This window comes from Panthera leo, chromosome D2 (assembly GCF_018350215.1).
Source record: "Panthera leo isolate Ple1 chromosome D2, P.leo_Ple1_pat1.1, whole genome shotgun sequence".
Classification (NCBI taxonomy): domain Eukaryota; kingdom Metazoa; phylum Chordata; class Mammalia; order Carnivora; family Felidae; genus Panthera; species Panthera leo.
This window is the reverse complement of record NC_056689.1, coordinates 72,620,252-72,642,633: the sequence shown is the minus strand read 5'-3', so window position 1 is coordinate 72,642,633 and position 22,382 is coordinate 72,620,252. Positions and strand designations below refer to the sequence as shown.

Here is a 22,382-nt window from a genome sequence, read left to right as displayed (position 1 = left end):
CATCATACATTCTACTATCGTGTATTTTATATATTATTGTGTGATATGTTTCATTATTTACATGATGGTAATATGTAGATATAGAGAAAAATGAAATCCCCAAATAATAATTTTTGGTGCCTTATTACCAAGAGCTCTATAGGTATTATTGTTACTGGAAACTATTATAAAGGGCTAAATACTATTTGTTTAATTTGTGATTAATTTAAATTGTGGATCGATAGTGATTCTGTTAAAAAGTAAGTCAAACCGTATCTCTCCTCTGCTCAAAATCCTCCCATGGCTCCCAACTCAATTGAGTAAAAGCTGAAACCTTTACTATGGTTTATAAAGCCCTGCATTATCTCCCTCTGCCCCTGTTCCTTTTCCAACCTCATGCCTACTATTCTCCTCTTTCAATTTACGCCAACCACAGTAGGCTCCTCACTGCCATGAACTTCCCAGGCAGGCCCCTACCGCAGGCCCTTTGTACTTGCTGCCTCCTACCCATTGGCCTCGAACGCCTTTCTCCCGGGTATCCACATGGCTAACTCCTTTAGGCCATCTTGTCAGTAAGGACTCCCTGGCCACCCTATCAAGAATCTCCTCTCCCCACTCAACCTCTACTATCACCCACACCTCATATTCTATTCTATGCTTTGCTTTGTCTCCTTACTCTGTTATTTGTTTTTCTAGCAAATTAGAATATTAGCTCCATCAGGGAGGGGTTTTTGTGTTTTGTATTCACTCCTACATCTGCTGCTCCTGGAATAATGCCTGGCACATAGTAGGCACTCTCAATACATATTTGTTAAATGAATGAGCACATCCTCCCTGTTTATACTGAGTGCCTACAATATGTGCGATATTCTGATAGGACCTGGGGATGTGAAGATAACTAAGACACAGACACCGATCTTGCAGATCTCACAACCGGTGGGAGCTTCATACATGTGACTGTGTTTTGCACGAAAGTGTGTTTTTATAGTATATTATGTGCAAAAGGGTGTGGATCCTGTCCAACGAGGGAGCTGAATATATAATAGCCAGCTTCATAGCTTAGAAAGTATTTACCTTCCTTATAAGCATTGAAATCAAAGCTAAACAAAGGTGTAATTAAGTCTTCACATCCTGGCATGTGCTTCCCTCCATTTGGGTAAAAGTCAAGGTGACCACAAGCATTAATAGTCCCAGCACCTGAAATCGTTAAAAGCAGGATAAGTGCTTCTAAAATTCTCTTCCACGCTTCAGTGTGGTTTCTGTTTGTGTTAAAAACTTACCAAACTCAAAGAGTAAGCGAACTGCATTTGTATGAATAACATCAACAAAGTTGGCATCTGAAGGGTCCAGCCTAACTTCATTCGGAGTGTTGTGGAAATATGGCCCAGCTGGGTCCAACCCTGGGAGAAAGCATAATGTCTTTTAAGCCAAAACATGTTCTATACAAGAGGATACTGATAGTGTTCTTTTGGAAGTACAGATGATAAAGGCAAGGTATTCATTCCTATAAGGAATAGGAATGAATAGGTCAAACACCACCCAAGGCAAAGTATAGATATACAAATTGAGTATATAAATGCAGGTCTCTATATATTACAATACCAGATTCCTATATACAAGAAGGGCTGTATCTAGTCAATGGCAACATAGCCAATAAAGTCAGAAAAATCAAAGAGGCTATTCTGGGTCTGTACAGAGACTACCATATTCATAATTAAACTTATGGATTGCGGATGATCTCAAAAGCAACATCTGTACGTAAAAACAAAAATAAAAGATAAGAGCTCTTCAATGCGTAAACGTGAATCTACAAAGCCACACACTTAAAGTAACAGAATCCTAGTTTTCAGCTATGGCTCACTTAGTTTCACTTCATTATATCACAAATGAAAAGCTTGACGTCCAGGAAAGTGCAGTGACTTGACAAGGTCACCATACATTGGAGGCAAAATAGACTAAGAGCCCAGGTGTCTATGCCCTCAGCCCACCGTCTCCTGTTCAAATGTCTAATAAAGATAAAGGAAAGATATCTAGAGGTCCCTAAGATGTTATGACCATTCACATACCTACTCATTTACACATCTGACAATTATTTATCGAGCACTTAATATGTGCCAGGTTTAGCACTTGGATGCAAGGAATGAGGCCTAGCCTTGTCCTCAAGGATTTTTCCATCTGGTGAGGAAGGCACCCCAATCCGCTCAGTGCAGAGACAGAGGTGAGCATTGGTCTTTTGCAAGCACAGGGAAGTGACATGTAAACCAGTCTTGGGAAATTGGGGCATGCTTCTTCTGCTGGAGATGGGAAATACAAGCAGAGGTCTGAGGGCCCAGAAGAGTCTGCCAGGGTAAAGAGGGGTCAGCAGACCTCCGGGGGTAAGAAAGAGACTCTCCATGGCCTCCAGGTGAGGCAGTTAAGCACATCTGGGAAACTATATAGTGAACCGGATTTTGAGGCTGGTGTGCAGAGCTTTAGAACTGGGTGAAAGATGAAGACAGCACTATAAGCAGGAGCCGGATGTAACCGGAACCATGGGCAAGGGTTTGGACGTGATCTGGTTGGCAATGGGAAGCTCTCACAAGTTTGCAACAGGAGAGATCTATCTATATTTTGGCAAAATCTTTTTGCTGTGAAGTGGAGACTGGATCCTAGATTGGAGAGGACCCCAGAGCACAGCCCCCTGGGGACATGTGGCACGAGTGGGAAGTGAATGTTTGCACACCACACTCCTGGGACACAGCAGCATTTACCTGCCTCATAATCAACCTTCAACTTTAGGAAGTCTGTCTGGCTGTCTGTGTGTTTAGTGTACAATCACTGGTTAGTTACAAACTTCTGATGGAGTCAAGAGCCCTGTAGAGATGTATCCAAATATAGCAGACACACTTCAGACTCTATCGATCGGAGGACAGGCAAATAGCAGGGAAGAGAGGATCCTGGATTTTTGGTTCTAGCGTGTCTCTGGAGGAAAGGCAACAGAAGGTTCAACTTAGGGGTGTCTTAAAATCTATCATTTAGGGGCATGCGGGTGGCTCGGTAGGTTGGCTCAGGTCATGATCTCTCGGTTCATGGGATCAAGCCCTGCTTCGGGCTCTGCGCTGACAGCATGGAGCCTGCTTGAGCTTCTCTCTCTCCCTCTCTGCCCCTCCCCTGCTCATGCTTACTCTCTCTTTCTGTAAATAAACTTAAAAAAATCTATCGTTTAATTTTGCTTTTAACTGGTTTTATTATAAAGCTAGTATCTTTCTTGAAGTTCAGTTCTTTGGTCACTCAAGGAACATGATTGTTCAAAAATTAACCACTTGGAAGGAATATAGATCAGAACATCCAAATTATAGCAATCTTTGGACTTTAGAGACATTTAAAAATGCATCGTTTCCTGGGGTGCCTGGGGGGCTCAGTTGGTTGCGTGTCCAACTTTAGCTCAGGTCATGATCTCACGGTTTGTGAGTTTGAGCCCCACATCAGGCTTGCTGTTGTCAGCAAGGAGCCCGATCCTCTGTGCGCCCCTCTCTCTGGCCCTCCCCCACTTGTGCTCTCTCTCCCAAAAAGAAATAAAGATTTAAAAAAATGTAGTGTTTTCTATTTACTCAACAGGGTAATTCACTTGGCAGGAAAAAAATTGGAGTTAGACAGTTTCTGATTTTTGGAATCAAAATTGAGAAAGGCAAAATCTTCATAAATTTATTGTAACCCAGTGTGATTTTCAATACATGAACAGCAATATTCTTCCCTTTCATTTATGGCTGACATGCCCAAGGTTGGGTAGGCCCCATGAACTTCTGACTTCACACACTGTGCCCATTTCTTCTTTCCCCAGTCCTGAAAACTTAGAGCGAAGGGGGATTTTTGCTACCCAATGACTTCAGAATAAAAATACAGTTTATTATCCCCAGAAAGAAGGGTGGCAGTGGGTTGGTGCTAGGGCTGGGATTTGGGAACTAGGAGAAAGAAGAAGCGTTCAGTGGGAAAAAACCTGCTGTACTAAGAGCTGCAGAGGCAAAACCCTTTGTACCCAATTTGGAGTTCTTAACTAGTTTTAGGAAAAAAAATACGTAATGTTCAAATTTGAATTTAAAGCATATGTATGTATGTGTGTGTATGTATGTATGTATATTGTTTTAACCGACAGGAAATGTGTGCCTCGTATGTGCCCAGGTAGGGTGGGGGTGAGGGAGACTTTCTAGGTAGTTCAGAGTCTATCAAAAATGACAGGTGCATGAATAATTGTAAGACCATGCAATACAATGGTTGCATTTCCAGATATAATAGAGGCATATTTCAAAGGGGATGGTAAGCACAGAGAATTAGCTCAGCCTGAGGAAGGTGCTTTTGAAATGGATCTTGAAGGATGAATAGTGGCTGTTTAGGCAATAGCATGCGCTAGGGCACAGAACTATGAAAGGCCCCAATGAAACATGAACTATTTCTATCACCAGCTAAGAGGCTTTGGGCAATGGAAAGTTCCAGCAGTGAGTGACACGGCCTGTATTTGGAAACATGATGACTTGGCAGCACTTGTGGGGGACTGGGCTGGGGGACCAGCCGCGAGCGGCCAAATCCAGGCAAGAGATGAAGAGAGCCTGAACCGGGTCCAGGGCCAGGGCACGGAGAGGTGAAAAGCAGACAGGGAGACGTGGCGCGTGCCCACAGAGCGTTGTTGGCTGGGAAGGCAGAGGAGACAGAGGCCAGCCCAACCCGTTGATGTTGGAGCTGATATTTCCATCTCCATCCATCTTGGAAGTCAGAGTGCAGGGAACGGATATGATTAATTATCATCCTCAAAAAACCGAATCCACAGTATAAACTAATTCATACTAATTCATCGTCCACACTTGCCTCTGCGATTTGTTTTTAGACTTAACGGTGTATCCAGGAGGAACACCCACCATTTTAGCAACCGGAACAGCCTGGGCACAGGCCTTCAACGAGTCCCACAGAGGCAGCACCCATTGTGAGCGGCGACCCAGATGCGTCACAGACGCCATTCCAGGACCATCAGCCGGGCTCTAACTCATCCTCTGTATCAGCTAGTGGTGCAGCGTTGCAAAGCATGGTGTGTGTGTCAGAATGCGCCAGCCACCCTCCACAGCTGGGCGGTCACAGTTGCCATGACTTTGCTGCCCCAGATAATGCTGAGCGAACACTCCTGAACGTGGATCTGCACGCTCATACTTTGAAAGCACTTTTATGTTTTGCTTCAGTTGAGTCCCGTTTTCTCCTACCTTACATGCGCTTCTGCTACTTCACGCGGTGCGTCAGATACTTGATTTTGTGTGTCAACAAATTCAAGGCCCAACTCCAGCGCAAGCTTACCAGTTATTCTTCCAAGGCCTGGTACCCTTGACCCAGCTTCCCCAGCCAGATGTGCTCCCACGCTGTGGCCAATCAAGTGCACTTTTGAAGGAGAATATCCAAACTTTTTCTGGTAGGGATTTTAAAGGGAAACAGAACAAGTATTTTTAAAAGACCACGTGGAGCGGCTTACATGTTCTTGACATATGCTTGGCATAATTGTCCTTCTCACACACAGCCTGGGGACCAGTCAGGTGACAACGTGACCCCCACATCCACCCACTTCCTCGTCTGGCTGCAGGAGCAAGCACCAGGCAGGCCTGGAGGAATGGCTCCTGTCAGGTTCTTCCCGCTGTGCTAAGCAGCCTCAAGGCCCTCCGGAAAAGAACAGCCCAGAAATGGCATCTGTGGCTCTCAGCCCATGTCCATTCTTCCTGAGACCCAACCCTTCCAGCATCCTCCCAGTACAGGCCGAATGCAGTGAGACCCAGGCTGTTACCTACCCTACCTGTGTCTGTCTCCTCCAGTTGAAGGCGACTTGAGCAAATGTCTGGGATGACTTTGGTCTTCAAAGAGGAGTTTTTAAGAATGTTCACAAAATGGCTATGTCCCTAAGCGTTACACACACACACACACACACACACACACTCAACTTAAAGGGGAACAAAGGAGCATGCATTTTTAGTTTTATCTAAGCTTCAAGTTCTCTTCATGATAATAGTGAATATCAAGCAATCGCCTTCACTTGGATAAATGTGTCATTTGATCAAATGTTCCACTTTTTATTTTTGCAGTGATGGAAAATAATGACAGTAATGACAATAATCTGTGCTGCTTTATAAAGAGTATTTTCTCTCTGGTTCACACGTGAATGGCTGCCCAGGGTGTCACCTGGTCCTTAGGCAGCCTACCCTCCACTGCTGCCGTCCTTTGAAATCTCTGCTTTCTTTCCTGGGTTCCTCTCCAGCCCTGGTATCTGAGATCAGCCCTCCTCGCCCTCAGTCTTCCCCTCCTCTGTCTCCATCAATTTCCGGCACATTTAGCTCAGCAAATGCTTTCCCCTTCAGTGCAACAAACGTTTCCTCTCCTACGAGCCACTCCTACTTTTTGTCCGGGCCCTAGAAAAGTCCACAGCTCAGGCCTCAGGGTCAACAAAACAATTCACGAAAGTTTAGGACGACTTTTTCTCAAAGAGGAGATGAATCTGATTTCATCCTTTGGGTACAAGGACCCATTCTAAGTACCTCCTTGTGCCCTGGTCTCCTTTGACAGCAGGAAGAGCTGCCGAGCAGTGTGGGGGCGCAGGTGAGTACTTGGCTCCCTGACCCCTCACTGCGCTCGGGGTCCCAATATCACCTCCCATGGCCTCCCATCTAGGTTAGCTGTGGCTCCAGTCTCTCTCCACCCCGTTGCCTTGGACTCATTCGCAGCACCGTCCCCATGCTTTGTCAGAGCAGGAACACAGTCTCGCTTGCCGTGTACCTTCGGGGACTAGAACAGTGCCCAGCCCACAGCAAGTGCAGAGAAAAATCTTTGTTGAGTGAATGAATGAACCCTCCTTAAGAGTCTGAAAGGGTCATAAATCTTTAGATTTTCCTTCACTGCATTTTATGGTGGGAAATTACTTTCCATTATGGTAGGGCATTCGGAGATTTATAAATGTCTCAGGGTATATCCCTCATAAATAGCAACGTCTATTTGATTCTTTTAGAAAACGTATAGGTCATTGTGCCTGGACTGGACTACAGACCTAACTAATTCACTGCCGTAGAACCCAATTTCTGTAGGAAAATGTATTTCACATTCTAAACAAATAACATTCATCAGAGGCGAACAGTTTCTAATCATCAAAGATAGGTTTACAATGCAACGAAAACTACCCAGCATGAGAGGGTCCTGCGAGTTGACCCAGGAGGCGACCTTGGGGGTGGGGGTGGAGAAGTATTTGGTGAGGAGCCTGTGAAGGGACACTGCCACCAAGTGGCGCTTTGTAGAACCACAGGCGCTTCTTTCCCAAGAAGTAATTTCCCTTTTCCAGTCACCATACAGGAATGCTTATAGTATCCCACCTGTTCAGAATTTGTGTAAGCTGATATAAAAGCCATACAACTGACCCAAATTCTTGGTGTTATGATGCAAAACCAATTACACATAATTTTTGAAAAAATCAACTTTTGGGGCACCTGGGTGTCTCGGTTGGTTAAACGTCCAACTTTGGCTCAGGTCATGATCTTAACGTGAGTCTGGGTCCCGCATCGGGCTCTGTGCTCAGAGCCTGGAGCCTGCTTCGGATTCTGTGTCTCCCCCCCTCTCTCTGCCCCTCCCCCACTCACGCTCTGACTCTCTCTCTCTCTCTCTCAAAAACAAACAAATATTAAAAAAAAAATTTAACACTCAACTTTTCTTACCATGAGAACATCAGTAAGATATGCCACCTCGGCACCGACAACGCGGAGGTTGTTTACCGCATGGATATACTCCAGTGAACCGTTAATCCAGTCTACGTTAATGCAGTTCACATCTTCTACTTTGAGTAGCACCTGGGGCAAAGATTTATTATAAGTCTCGGAGAGATAAGAATTGAAGAAAACCAAAGTGACCGAACAGGGGATTCCATAATAAGAAATAACACTACCAGGTACTGAAAACCTATTACATGCTAGGTCCCGTCCTAACCCTTTTACATATATGAACTGATTTCATCCCCAGTTACAGGTACGGAATCGGAAGCACAAATAGATTAATTAAACTTGCCCAGGATCATAGTAAGTAGAACCATGGTATGAATTCAGGCGGCCTGACTCTACTATACTATATGGCCTTATAAATAATTGCTTACTATGTTAGCACTCTATTAATCTCGAGTATCAGAGAGGAAAATTAATTTCTTGGAGTGAACCTGGAAAATTTCGCCCTTAAGTGAGAAATTTATCGCATCATTTAATCTTTTGTCAAAAGTGAGAATTTATCAAAGAATAATTATTAAAAAAAATATGCTCCCCTTATAATCTATGCGATTCATAATAAGTGAGCATAAATGGGAAATGGATAATTCACTTGGGGCCTTTGGGACAAGGACAATGTGAGTAACTGAATGGAGGGATTTCCACGAATGGGCATTAATGTATGTGAAGTACATTCCCATTAAACATAGAGCTTTTATCTAGTAGAGGGAAGAGTTTATTCACATCATACATTGCACATGTCTTGCTGCCATTTTCCATCTGATTTCCATCCGGGTATGTTGATATGGGTCATCTTGTCTGTCCCGAAGTGTGAGGCTTGGATAGTTCGATAATTAACTGCACTGATCTCCTATTTCAAGCGAAAAGAGATGAAGGTTAAAAAAAAAAAAAAGAATTTAAAATTATTTGATATTCAGTAGAATTATTCTGTCTGCTCAAAAGTCTTCCACTAAATTGGATTGTTAACAACCTTATCGAAAGCATTTTAACCAAAGAAATAGTTACCTTGACACACTGCAAAATACTAAGAAGTTATTAATGTGTTATAAAATACAAAATACAAACTTAATCACCAGGAAGGGCAAGTGTGTGGTTTTAAGGCACTGTTTGGGTCAGGGCTTTAGGACTGTGTTGGGTCAGTTTCAGTCAGGACTTCTGTCAGCCTTACTTTTGTATAACACTTCTCTGTTGCCGACGTGATTCATGAGTAGCGTGTTACTTGAGGCTTAAAAGCATGCTACAAAGGTGGCAAAAACAGATTGTTCACCCCACTTTAAGAATGAGGAATAGAGGTTAGGATCTCACCATGTGCAATACAACAGCTAACGATAATTTTATGTAATTACATTAAATGCTCTTTTGTACTTCTTGTGTTTTGTTGGATTCTTTTTATAACCAAACTCAATTTAAGTGATATGATGAATTTAAGTAATTTCATTATTAAGAGAAAAATGAAAAGGCACAATAGAAGAAACGCGCAAAATTCTATCTTGAGAAAAAGTGAATAGTCTAATCAGCAAACTGCAAATTTGACAATGGTGAATCCTAACGCTGGAAAGCAACACATTTAGATACCTATGAAATTCAAACAAAGAGCCTATTACCAGCTACCTGTGATTAATAGTAACGTGCAATTAATCATATAACTTGCCGGCTAAAGTATCTCCCAAGATGGTGAGCAAACAATTATGAGAATCCTAAATTAGTTTACATGGCAATTGTAATAGAGCTACACTTAGATGTGCCTACATGCTGGGAATTGTTCTAAGTACTTTGTAGAGTAGCTCATTTAACTTTCACGACACTGTGAGGTAGGCACTAACTTTACAGATTAGGAAAGAACATGATGAGAAGTCACTTGTCCCGAAGCACCTGGAGTGGGGGCTGAGTCCTGGAGTGAGGGCTGAAACCCTCATGGTCCTTCTCTGTATTCATGTGCTTCACCACTGAGCTCTCCAGTCAGGATCTGATCCTACTGTTCTTTACTGATAGGGCCCAGGGCAGATGTGGGATTTGCTGAGGCAGATAATAAAATCAGGTGTACCTGGGCCTTCCCAGAAACACTGTTCTGCTAAATAATGGAATTCTAGTGCAGAAACCTTTGTCCATCTATATACCTAAAAGAATCCAAATGCTCATTCCAATTCCAGCTGAAGTCCCTTAAACACCAACTGTGTTTCTACTTCTATGCTCCCCCTCAAAAGAGTCTTATTTGGGAAAAGGAATTTGGTAGAGAAAGTTTGTTTCATCTTTCCCCATCACGAGACTCGCGGGAAGCGGGACCTTGTGATAGCTTCAAGGTAGCAATCTGACAAGGATTGTGAGGTCCGACCATCCTCCACTGTCACAAAAGCCCTGGAAGAATTTAATAAAATAGAAAAGGTAGAAAAAAACACTATTTTTCACTTTGTATGCCATCTGGCACACCCCTATGAAGTGGCATACTAACTTAGAAAATGTGAAACTTGAAACAACATCATGGAACCAACTCAAAGAAGACAACTCAGATTCTGCCATCACAAGGACAGAACCTTAAAAGGGTGTTGGGACAGAACAGGTCATCCAGAGAAAGGGCTAGTTAAAGTCTCAGTGTTTAGCTGGGTGCTCAGGCCTTTACTTGGAACGTTCTTATCTTTGAGGAGTTAGAACCTAACTGGAATGAGATCAACCCATCCTACAAAGCATGACTGGATGATCTCGTTTCTAGTACGTCAAAAGTAGTCACTGGTTAGATATGTTCTAGCCTGGAGAAACTACCATGATTATGTCAAATGTGCATCACCAGCAGCGACTGCATGAGCCACTCTGGGGGACAGTAAGTTGGTTTTATTCTTGCAGAAATGTAGCTGTGAAGACCTATGACTCTCAGAAGAGTCAAGTTTATTGCACCATGTTCAGCTTTAACAATTCCTCTATCTGAGAAAAGAGTACATTAAACCATTGCACAGTTTACCTCTGCTTCCTCATAAATGAAGTCAGATTTGCACAGTGTAGCATATGGGTCAATTCTGGTTTTTAGTACTGCATCCTGACTCATCCTATATCCTCACTGTTGTTATAAAACACTCTAACAACAAACCCTTAGGCTTCCATCCATTGCAAAATTCAAGTACAGATCTGGTTTGTCACATGGGTTTTTCCAAATGGAAGGGAGTGGTAAAGATATGAGTAACATTGTTTTTATGGTCCCTTTATTAGGAAAGTGCTCAGTGTCTGATATTCTCTTCATTGCCTTCAGGGCCCAGACTGTCCTAAAGACTGACCTTCATCACCTGTTTTAGTGCCCGTTCTCTACAAAAGCTCAGGTGCATGGCCACTGTGCAGAAAGTGAAAGGACCCATGAGTCCTATGAGGACTGAGAGTCAAGACTAGGGGTATAGTTCGTCCTGAATGCACACATACACCCTGGAAGTCCTAAACAAACAGTGAAGGTGCTCCAAAACATTTTTATTCAACATAGATTCTCTTTACCTTAAAAAAATTGTGGTAAAGTATATGTAATGTAAAAATTACCATTTTAACCATTTTCAAGTATACAATTCAGTGACGTGAAGTCACTCACACTGTTGTGCAACCATCAACACCATCCCTCTCGAGGAATTGTCTATCATCCTAAACTGAAATCTGGCACCCATTAAACAGTAACTCTCCATTATCACCTCCCCTAGCCCCCCGTAACTATTATTCTGCTTTCCATCTCTATGAATGTGACTATTCAAATAGGTGTTTCATATAACTGGAATTATACCATGTTTTTCCTTTCCTGTCTAGCGGATTTAACTTAGCAAAATGTTTCTAAGGTTCATCCATGTTGTAGCATCTACCATAATTTCATTTCTTTTAAAGGCTGAACGATATTCCTCTCTTCGCTTCTTGATAGTTATAAAAATCAAATTTTTAGGTACAGTTGCTTTGTAAGTTTCTCCATACCCAAAATAAGAATTTTTCTTCTTTGTTTTAGATAGAGCCGTCATCTACAGCACAAATGGCACATGTCAGTGAAGAGTCGTGTGTCCCTGTGTATGTGTCTGGTATGTAGACAGCTACAAATCAGATCCTGTTTGTAAGAAGGCAGAGCAGAAGGCTGTCTTGGCTGGGTCTGATGGAAAGTAAGTCTCAAGGTTTTATAGATGAAGGTAAAAACTGGAAATGTCATCGCACTGGGGAGTGCTCTTTCTCTGGCTCGCGCTCCACCTGGGTCTAGTATCATGCTTTTGTTTTTCTCTGCCCCTAAGATAACATCATTCTTGGGTTTCAACTCTCACCACTGGGTAAAAGACTTTGGATCCTATTTTTCCAGGTCTAGACTCCCACAGAGTTGCAAGACGAAAATCTCCAATAGCCTACACGAACCTCACTCGTCCAACATGTAACTCATTCTCTGGCATCCCCAATCAAGTTTTCTTGTTAAAAGGGTCATTATTCTTCCCATAACCCATGTGTAAAATCTCCAGGCAGTTTATGATGTTTATCATGTCAATTTTCTATCATCATACTCATGTTCATTCCATGGCTCAGGCTAGTTCCCCGAGTCCATTCCGAACCGTGCCGTAGTTTTCTAGTTAATCGCGAATAGCACTTTCTGTGATGGTGGAAATATCCCGTGTTTGCACTGTCCAATATGGTAGCCACTAGCCACATGGGACTATTAGCACTTGATATGTGGCTGGTGCAACTGAAAAACTGAATTTTTAATTTTATTCCATTTTAATGCCACACGTGGCTCACGGCTACCATGTTGGGTGGCATAGTAGGAAACAGTCAGGAAATCACCTGCAGGCTTGCCCGGCTCCAGTCAAGACGGTGCACTGCAGCCAGAGTAAACAGCCTAGTGACTCTTCAGAAACTACCAGTGGGACCTCCTGACTCACAGGATGAAATCCAAAATACCCAGGAAGGAGTTACACAATTTGTCTCTAAACTACTTTTCTAACTAACTCCATATTTTGAGGACTTCCTTTCAGTCTAACTCAACATATTGTCATTCATCAGATGTTCTCTCCTTTATGTATTTGTCCATGCCTTTTTTTTTTTGTCATTTCTCTATCTGCCTCTGCTTATGCAAACCCTTCCCACCTCTCAGGACACACCTCAAAACACGTCTTCCTCAAAGCCTTTCTGGCTCTTGTCCCACCCTCAAGGGGAAGGTAAGCCTTTCCTCACTGCTCCCAGATTCTTTTGTTTGTATCTTATGTAACAGATCATAATTTGTGCTGCAACAGAGGTAATTATTTATATACCCCCTTTCCCCTAATATAATAAATTTAGGACACTGTCTTATTTATTCCATTTAATACATGAGGAGCCTGTTGCCTATTTACAGTCTTACATGTGGAAAGCTCCCAATTAATATATGAATCAAATGAAATATCAAATTTACCTCCTATGAAACGACATACTCAGACCAATCTTTATACTTAAATACTAGGGCAAGTATTTGGTGATGAGAAAAAAAAAATCTAGCTTACAATATTAAAAAGAAATATTTGCCTTTAAGTCAACAGTTTATCCCAGAGTAGGTTACTGAACCTATAGCTACATCTTATATTTTGGAATAACCTATGTGTGAAGGCAGCGAGTTATCTTACCTGATAAGCTTTGGGATTATGTCTCGTGTAGAGCAGAAAGCGAGTGTTTATCTCTTCTGGAGACCAGGGTAGACCTGCCAACTGTCTTGACAAAGTCCCAGTCCATGGGAAACCATCTTTAAAGCACCCCACCCTTTCATAGCAAACTTCTTTTCCTGCGGCAGAAAGATTGAGGGTCAGTATTGTAGGAACCAGGCCCAGAGAGAGGTTGTTTCCTACCACGAGGCTTAATTGAAACTGGTCTTTAAGTTACACAAGTCTGACTTAGGGGGAGATTCTCTTCAAAAAATGCTCTCCTCTCTCCTTCCCCCACCACCCTCCCAATATCATGACCATGACCTTGTAGATCACAATGTTGCGGATGAGAGCACAGGGGCTGTGGGATCAGACGTTCCTGGCTTTGGGCAATTACTTTGCCTCTTTTAGAGTCTCAGTTTCCTCCTCTGTGATGTGGAGATGATACCACTTACCTTACAGCCTTGTTGGGAAGCCTAAACGAACTATTACACGGCACAGCCCTTGTCAATGGGCCTGGACATAAGAGGGATACTGTGTGTTCCCTGAATTTCTGTCTTTTCTTATCAGACTGAAAGTTTGGGATGAAATGGACCCTGGAGTCCCCAGGACCTAGCACTATGCCTGACACACTGTAGGAGTCCAACGTCGGTCTTCTGGGAGTATAGATAACAGCAAAGTTTCATTCCGTTTTAACCAAGTCTTTTCTGGAGCTCGCCTCACTCATGTCTAAAATGAGACGCTTTGGGCAAACTGAGTCTTAATGTTTCTGTGATCTACCGACTCTGATTGATCTTTTCACCATGGCCTTTCTTTTTCATTTTCTTTTAACAGCCAAAAGCAAATAACTTTATTTCATACTGTTTTATGGAGGCATAGTTTAACTTGTTCAATTATAACAATAATTATTTATTCAATGTAGCATTGAATTATGTATTCAATGTGTTATTATGATTTATTAAATTGGTTGGCATTTATTCAATATATGGTTATTCATTAGTATTGGCTACAACTGTTTGAAGTCTTGAATTTGAGCATTTCCTTTTCTCACTTACCAAAAAATGCTGAATAATTCTTTCACTCTTAAGTCCACCAGATTTTACTTTAAAATCTTAGGAGATTTTGCATTTTCTCCATTCCCTAACAATGAGATTACCCGCTAAACATGAAGAGAGAGGATAAGGAATTAAATTTTTTTTAATCAAACAAATGTTCATACATTAAAAAGAAATTGTACAGATGAGCAACATCCGTGCTCACTCCCAGACACAGCCCTCTCCCTAGAGGTGGCTACTTTTAAACATGTCTGCCGTTATTCTCGTGGTTACCCCCACATCTCTATATAATGTGCTAACACTGCCAAGGTTTGATTTATTAACATTAGTCACACATGATCTATTAACTTGCTGCAATAATAAATGAGGATTTAACCCACCTATTCTTGGGATCAGTCAGGATCAGGGCAAGAAACAAATCACACCGGTTATCTTAACTGTGAGAGTTTAATACAATGAATTGCTATCAATGAAGTGTTGGAGAACTGAAGGCACAAAGGGGCCCATGTAGTTGCTCACAGGTGGCCATTGCAGAGAGCAGCTGCTGGTGGAAGGCTGGTGGAAGAATCAAAAAGAACCAAACCAAAAGAACCAAACCAAAAAGTCATTCAGATGTAGAAACTTGAAGGAAGGGCTGCTAGACCCTGGCGGGGAGGGGTGCTGTCTCCAGAGCTGGGGTTTGGCCCGTGAAGAGGGGTGCTGGCTGGCTAGCACTGGCATCTTTGAGTAGGCACCGTGTGCCTGCTTCTGGGTGTTTCCGAACAACTGCCAGCTGGAGCCACCTGCTGCTACCGGATGATTATTGGTCATTTCTGGAAAGACAGGAACCAGGAGCAGAGAAGAAGGAACGCCATCTTCCTCCCTCCTGGAACCTCAGTGTCCCTCTAGTGTCTCTATTGACAGAGCTTCTCTGGGAGTGGCCAGACAGGCTGAACTGTGGTTGCACGTCCCAGCGCTGGCCAAGCAGGGGCTGGCCTGAAACTGCTGGGGGACAACAGCTCCTACAAGTCCTGCTCTCCACGCTGTCTCAACTCCTCCTCCTCTATAGTCGATAACACTGTTTTTAGCTCGTTAACTGGCTTCCACCGTGAACTGAAAGAGTAATAATCTATTTCTTTTTTTTAATGTTTATTTTTGCGAGACAGAGCGAACGAGTGGGGGAGGAGCAGAGAGAGAGGGAGACAGAGAATCTCAGGCAGTCTCAGTCTGCTGTCACTCAGGCACGGACAGTCTGCTGTCAGTGCAGAGCCCAACGTGGACTTGAACTCACGAAGAGTGAGATCATGACCTGAGCCGAAATTAAGAGTTGGAAGCTTAACTGACTGAGCCACCCAGGTGCCCCAGTAATCTTCTATTTCTTGATCGATACCTCATACTCCTTATAACCTGACTCTCTACCTTTGCAAGACGAAGTTTTAAGCCATGTTACCTCTCTTCCCTTCCATCTTTCAAGGTCCACCAGCAGCACTTTGACTTCATATTGTCAAAGTTGATAACATTCAGACTTTGTTCTATGATCATAATTAAGTCTTTTATGTTTTGTGGGTAGGCTGGCTCCAAAAAATTGAAAGCCAATAAACAGAATTTATACGATTATGACTAGATAAATATTTTTCCTTTCAGAGCCAGCTAGCGTGCTATAATTACATTTGCTTATCTGCACTTTGTTGTATGGTTACCCATTCGCTTCAAAAGGGGAATATTCACATGAATTATCTTTTCTTAGACATGAATTGCTCGAGATCAGTGTCATTTTGGTTTGCTTCATATTTGGATCATGCTTTTCTTGTAGCATTTTCATTTTCCTGGATTCTCTGGTTGCCTTTGTTTTCTCTTGTTGTAAGTGTAAACATGTGCCTTCTTCAATGTATCTCTACTATAGCTCCTCAATCAATATTTCTTATGCCTGGAATCCATTCTGTTTTTTTTTCTGTTGAAGCACACATATGTCCAGTTCTAATTTGGATCAATGAGTTCACATTTGGATCGTGCCTTTCTAATACAACCTTCTGTTTTTTTCTAGAATGTCCAGCTGCCCTTGCTTTTCGCATGCCATGTCTCCCCCTCCCCCATACACCCAAATTCTCAACTACATTATTCAGTCTATGGAAAGGAGTTTGGATTTTGAAATAAAGACTTGTAAAAACTGTATGTTTCTTATGTTTGTAACTTACCAGGGTTATTGGTCACTATGCCTTTTTCCATAAGGAAATACCCATAAAAAGAATATAAAGTTAGAAGAAACTAGATATGATGAAGGAGACTGATCAAGATTATAAAGTATCAAAGCAATTTAGGGAAAAAATTGAAAGATTAATAGTTCTTTAAAAATATCATGTTTGCTACAAAATCGGTAAGTTGATACTGGGCCAATAACTTAAATGGCCCATATGACAAAGAATATAGTTTTAGAATGGTAACGTTAACGGTATTACGCAGCCATTGAAAATGCTTACAGAGATTTGTAATGAAATTTGTAATGACAGTGATTATGTTAGTGTGTTGTGGTGAAAAGGCAGGCTGCAGAACTATGCATGGTTTTATTTAAAATGTGTGGGGAAAAAGAAAATTTAAAGGAAGTGCATCAAAATATTAATAATGGTGAGAAAGCATGGGTTTTATTTATTTTTTGAGAGAGAGAGAGAGAGAGACAGCGCCAGTGGGTGAGGGGCAGAAGGAGAGGGAGACACAGAATCCAAAACAGGCTCCAGGCTCTGAACTGTCACCACAGAGCCCAACGCAGGGCTTGAACTCACGTACCATGAGATACGTGAGTCGGACACTTAACTGACTGAGCCACCCAGGCGCCCTGAGGATGCGTGGTTTTTATTTTCTTGTTTACCCTTATCTATGATCTTAAATTTTTAATAATTAATAATGGTAACTCTAAGTCACAAAAGAAAAAAGAAGACTACTTCTCCAAATTATGTTTAGTTAATAATAATTTAATTAATAATAATTAAAAGGGCAAAAACAGACTGAGCCCTAAGTGTCACATATGTGAGGAAATGAAGACTTACAAAAAGTGACCACCCTGCCCAATGCGTCATTGTTATTAAGTTGGTGTGGGGGGGGGGGGGGGAGAACCATGATGCAGCTCATTCTATCACTAAGTAGAATTGGGAGGTGCATTAATTAGCTTTTGTTAGGTTATGTTGTAACAAATAGCCTCCAAATCTCCTCGGCTTCCCAACATGAAGGTTTAGTTCTCCTTCATGTTCTATTTTGGCTGCAGTAGTTTCCGGTTGGCTGTGGCTCTGATTTACCAGTCTTCTTCCTTCCAGGATCTAAGCCAAAAGAGACCCTGTCTGGAACATGTTGCTCTTGGGGCAGAGGGAAAGGGCAGAACCATGGTTGAACCATGCAAATGCTCTTCATACAGGCATTTGAGCTTGGCACTGCTCTCTGCAGGTCATGTAGCCAAAGGTGGGGCTGTAGCATCCTCTTCCGGGGAGGGGGAGTAAAGAGTGGGGAACAACACTACCATCTGCAACAGAAGGGTATGCAGGTTTACATTTTTATAGGTGCCACCGGAAGGAAAACCTTTTGTCATTTTCATTTGTATTCCTTGAATTACCTAAATGCCTGAATACCTTGTGCATTTCTGGCCCTTTGCACATGTTCTGTGGGTGACATCTTTGTGTCTGATGTACATTTTTCTAAAGTTTGCTTTTTTCTTATTCATTTGTAAAAACTCTTCAAATAGTAGAGAGATTTGGTCCTTTTCAATCAGACATTGAGAAAAAATATTCTAGTTTGCTGTTTTTGTTTTTGTTTTATAGAAATTTCACATTTTACTCAACAAAATAATCAGTCTCTTTCTTTATGGCTTTGGGGTTTCATCTTGTTTAGAAAAGCCTTCCTTACTTCAAGATCATTAACAACTTCACTTTGTTTTTGTTTATATTTTTCTTGTTTCACTCTTTTACTTTAAATGTTCATTGATCTGGAGTTTATTCTGGTGTAAAGAGAAGTTTTTCATCTAGAAGTTCAATTCTCTTGGCCTGAATTTATACAAAGTATAATCATTTCAATGTCTTCCACATCTGTGGTTATTTCTCTTTATTTAAATCTGTCATCACAGTTTTCTATTTTTTACTTTTATTAGGCAATCACAATATACATTTATCAATTGTATTGCTTTACTCCTGTTCTTCTAATGTGTTAACCTTTACTTTCATTTTTATTCATGAAATTCTTCCTTCAATGTTACTTGTTCTTTTTCTAGTGCCTTCAGTTCTTGGGTCATTGTATTTTGATATATTCTGCAACTGAAGTGTTTTATTTACCCTTCGACTTCAACGTTCTTTACTATAGCACATTAGGTTTAATTGGTTAAGAAATCATATAAGTTGGTATATTAGCTCATGTTTTCTTAACTTCCACTCTCTAAATGAGTAATTTTTCATACTGTGAGCCGCCTTTCCCAATGACAAAAAATATCTTGAAAATGGACTCACTAATTTATCCAAGAAATATTTATTTGAGTGTCTATTATGTGCCAGATATTGTTCTCAGCATTAGGGAATCAACCGTGGAAAAAATAAGCCTAGCCCTGGTGGAGTATAGCCCAGTGGGGGTGTGGGGACAATGAATAAGAATAAGTAAATAAAATGAAGATGTGTATGTGTTCAGGTGAGGAAGGGGTTGCTATTCAAATAGGGTGGCCAGGGAGGATCTCACTAAAATAGGTGGCATTTGAATCTACAGCTGAAGGGGGTGAGGAGCAAACTGTGGGGATTTCTGGAAGAGGGCTGAGGGAAGAGAACACACAAGCCTCTGGGGGAAGGAGCATGGCTTAGTGTGACAGAGGACTTATGACACGGCCACCCTGATCAGAGCTGACGGAAGAGTGGGGAGTGACAGGTCCGTAACACCTTACTCTGCAATTGCAAAATCCAAAATCCTCTGGGGGAAAGAAGTGGGATTTTGATTTTTTCATTCGTTTTTCAGTTTGCAGAAAACTCATTTGGTAGCAAAAACTGACCTGAGGCTATATATATTCGTCGTCCTAATTAATATGAATGTTCATAGATTTCACTACAAAAATATCCATGTGGTTGTGCTACCCAAGATTCCTCTCAGGGTTTTGTATTTTACAGTATACTTAAAATTAGAAGAAAAAAAAAGTCTGAGTTCTGGGACATATCTGGCCCCAGGGAGTTGAACAAGGGATGATGGACAAGGGATGGTATTAGGAAGGTAACAGAGGGCTAAAGCATGCAGCCCTTGGCAGATCGTTGGAAGGACTCTGGCATTTACTCCAAGGTGAGGGGGATAGCCATTGGAGGGCCATGAGCAGAAAAGTGATGCAGACTGACTGAGGTTTATTTTGTTTGAGGAATATACTGAAGCGGGACAAGTGGGGAGGCACAGAGATCATCTGGGAGGCGACTGTAGTAAATTAGACAAGAGACAATGGTGTCCAAAGTCAAGGTGGCAGCAGGGGAAGTGGTGAGAAGTTGTCAGGTTTTGGATAAATTGTGAAGGAGGATCAATTTACTGATTAATTGGCAGGAAGGTGTAATCGAAAAGTAGAGGATGATGTCAAGGTTTTTGGCGAAGTTCCTGGAAGGCTGGAGTTGCCATTACTTGGGGAGACGCTAGAATTCTAGACAGATTTGGGAGTAGAATCAAGAGCTCAGCTCTGGGGACACCTGGGTGGCTCAGTAGGTTCAGTGGCCTACTCTTGATTTCGGCTCAGGTCATAATCTCATGGTTCGGGAGTTTGAGCCCCATGTCAGGCTCTGCACTGAAGTGCAGGGCCTGGTTGGGATTCTCTCTCTCCCTCTGCCTTTCTCTCTCTTTCTCAAAATAAATAAATGAATGTAAAAAAACTTAAAAAAAAAGAGCTCAGCTCTGGATATGCAGCTTTTATATGAATTAGATACATAAGTGGAGTAGAAGTACCACAGAAGTCGGTAGATATATGAGACTGCAATTCCAGGGAGAAGTTCAGTTGCACATAGGAACTTGGCAGTCATAAACATAAAGTTGGTGTTTGACGTCACGAATATGGAGGAGATCACCAAGGGAGTGATGGTAGGTAAAGAAGAGGGATGACCTAAGGACAGAGTCCTAGGACACTCCATCATTGAAACATCAGGAAGACGAGTGGGGATAAGCACAGGACACTGACAAAAAGGCCTACAAGAAGTAGGAGGAAACCCAGAAGAACGTGGAATCCTAGATGCCAACTTAAAAATGTACTTCCAGGGGAGAGAGCAATCAAGAGTACCAAATACTGCAAAGTCTAAGTAGATGAGGATGGAGAATTGACCACTGGCTTGTCAACATAGGAGTAACTGGTGACAGTGACAAGGGTAGTTTCTGGGGTGAAAGCCTGATTGGACTGAATTCAAGAAAGAAGGGGAGGAGAAAAAGAAACCCCATACACACAACTCAGAAGTGGAGTTTTAAAGATGGATGGGGTACCTGGGTGGCAAAGTTGGTTAAGTGTCTGACTTTGGCCCAGGTCATGATCTCACAGTTTATGGGTTCAAGCCCTGCATCAGGCTCTGTGCTGACAGCTCGGAGCCTGGAACCTGCTTCAGATTCTGTGTCTCCCTCTCTCTCTGCTCCTCCCTTGCTTGCGCTCTGTCTCTGTCTCTCTCTCTCTCTCAAAATTGAATAAACATTTAAAAATACATTTTAATTAAAAAAACAAAAAGATGGATGAAATAACACATGTTTGTGCTGCTGGGAATGTTCCAGAAGACAGGAAGAAAATTGGTAAAGCAGGAGAAATAGAAGAGAGTGTGGTTGAGTGCACTCCTTGGGCAGGTGAGAGGAGAGAGTGTCTAATATACAGGAGGAAGGGTTGGCCTTTGTTGCAGCAAGAACAGCTCATCTCTTGTGAAAGAGAGAAGGCAGAACGTACAGGCAGGTGTATGCAGCTAAGTTGGATAAATGTGGTACTGGGAGTTCCGCAAAGGTCTCTTCTCTTTGTTTCCATTTTCTTATTGAAATGGGAAACCAGGCCATCAGCTGAGTGCTGGTAAGCAGGGAGGTGTTGGAGATTTGAGAAGAGGGGAGAAAAATGAAAGAACCCAGGAGCCCAGGCAAATGAATGGATGAGGGGAGAACAGTAGGATGGCTTGGCAGCCTTAGGGTCACCTTCTGTCTGATAACCATGACTTTGCAGTGAGACAGTCAGCATGGTGTGTGTTTTTCTCCAGGCACAGTCAGCTGCACAGTGATGATGTGTTGGACTTAACCAGTGTTGTGGTTAAGCCAAGTGAAGCAAAAGCAGCAAAGAAGTCCAATGTGTATACCAAGGAGTGATTATGATTGGCCATGGCATTAAACTGAGGAGAGAGTTGGCTGGCTGCCAAAAAACTTAAAAAAATAAAATCATAGTTATATTAAAATTAGATTATATATATAATAGTTATGCATAGTTATATATATGTGGAGTAGTATATATGTGTGTATATATATATATATATATATATACATATATATATTTCTACTGCACACTTATATTCATTATAGAGCCGCTATCATTAAAAATTTGAGTCTCCATCACATTTGTATTATTACCTGCCTTGGCATCTATTAAATTTGTAACAGGGTCCATTTGCATTTAGTTCTCTGGTACCTGCCATTTTACAATTTGTGTTTAATTCAATAAACCTTCAAACAGAAATCACTCCCTACTGAAAAGTAAATATTTCCGATGGGTATAGGGAAGTCTTATTAATCACAACTGTGTCTCCAGGGTTCAACACAGTGCCTGGCACATAGTAGGTGATTGTATTTGTTGATTAAAATAAAACATATTAGCATCCTTGTTCAGAGAGGACTTTGAGGGTGGGCTGTGAGTAGAGATAGCAAAGAGGCCTGAAGTCTGGAAGGAGGAGAGACCACCTGAGGAAAAAAAGGTGACGGTATAAGAACAATAGACCAGGCAAGACTTCACTCGATTCTGTTCTGGAACTGATCAGTCTAGCTGCTTTCAGTATTCAGTAAGGACTGTCGGGGGC

General features: G+C 41.9%; 2 protein-coding genes across 3 annotated transcripts in view; both read right to left on the bottom strand.

Annotated features, from left to right (window-relative positions):
• Positions 1–22,382, bottom strand: part of PNLIPRP3 (pancreatic lipase related protein 3) — a 65,585-nt gene that overhangs the window by 11,643 nt on the left and 31,560 nt on the right. For both annotated transcript variants that reach the window (XM_042908583.1, XM_042908582.1), the window contains exons 3-8: positions 13,328–13,482; positions 8,470–8,589; positions 7,683–7,814; positions 5,296–5,404; positions 1,260–1,379; positions 1,054–1,176 (exon numbers count right to left, since the gene is read on the bottom strand). In XM_042908583.1, coding sequence (XP_042764517.1) covers positions 1,054–1,176; positions 1,260–1,379; positions 5,296–5,404; positions 7,683–7,814; positions 8,470–8,589; positions 13,328–13,482 — 759 coding nt within the window. The remainder of the gene's footprint in view (positions 1–1,053; positions 1,177–1,259; positions 1,380–5,295; positions 5,405–7,682; positions 7,815–8,469; positions 8,590–13,327; positions 13,483–22,382) is intronic.
• CCDC172 (coiled-coil domain containing 172) overlaps positions 13,457–22,382 on the bottom strand; it is a 111,208-nt gene continuing 102,282 nt past the window's right edge. The window contains exon 10 of the mRNA XM_042908586.1: positions 13,457–13,482. The gene's annotated coding sequence lies outside the window, so the exon portion shown is untranslated. The remainder of the gene's footprint in view (positions 13,483–22,382) is intronic.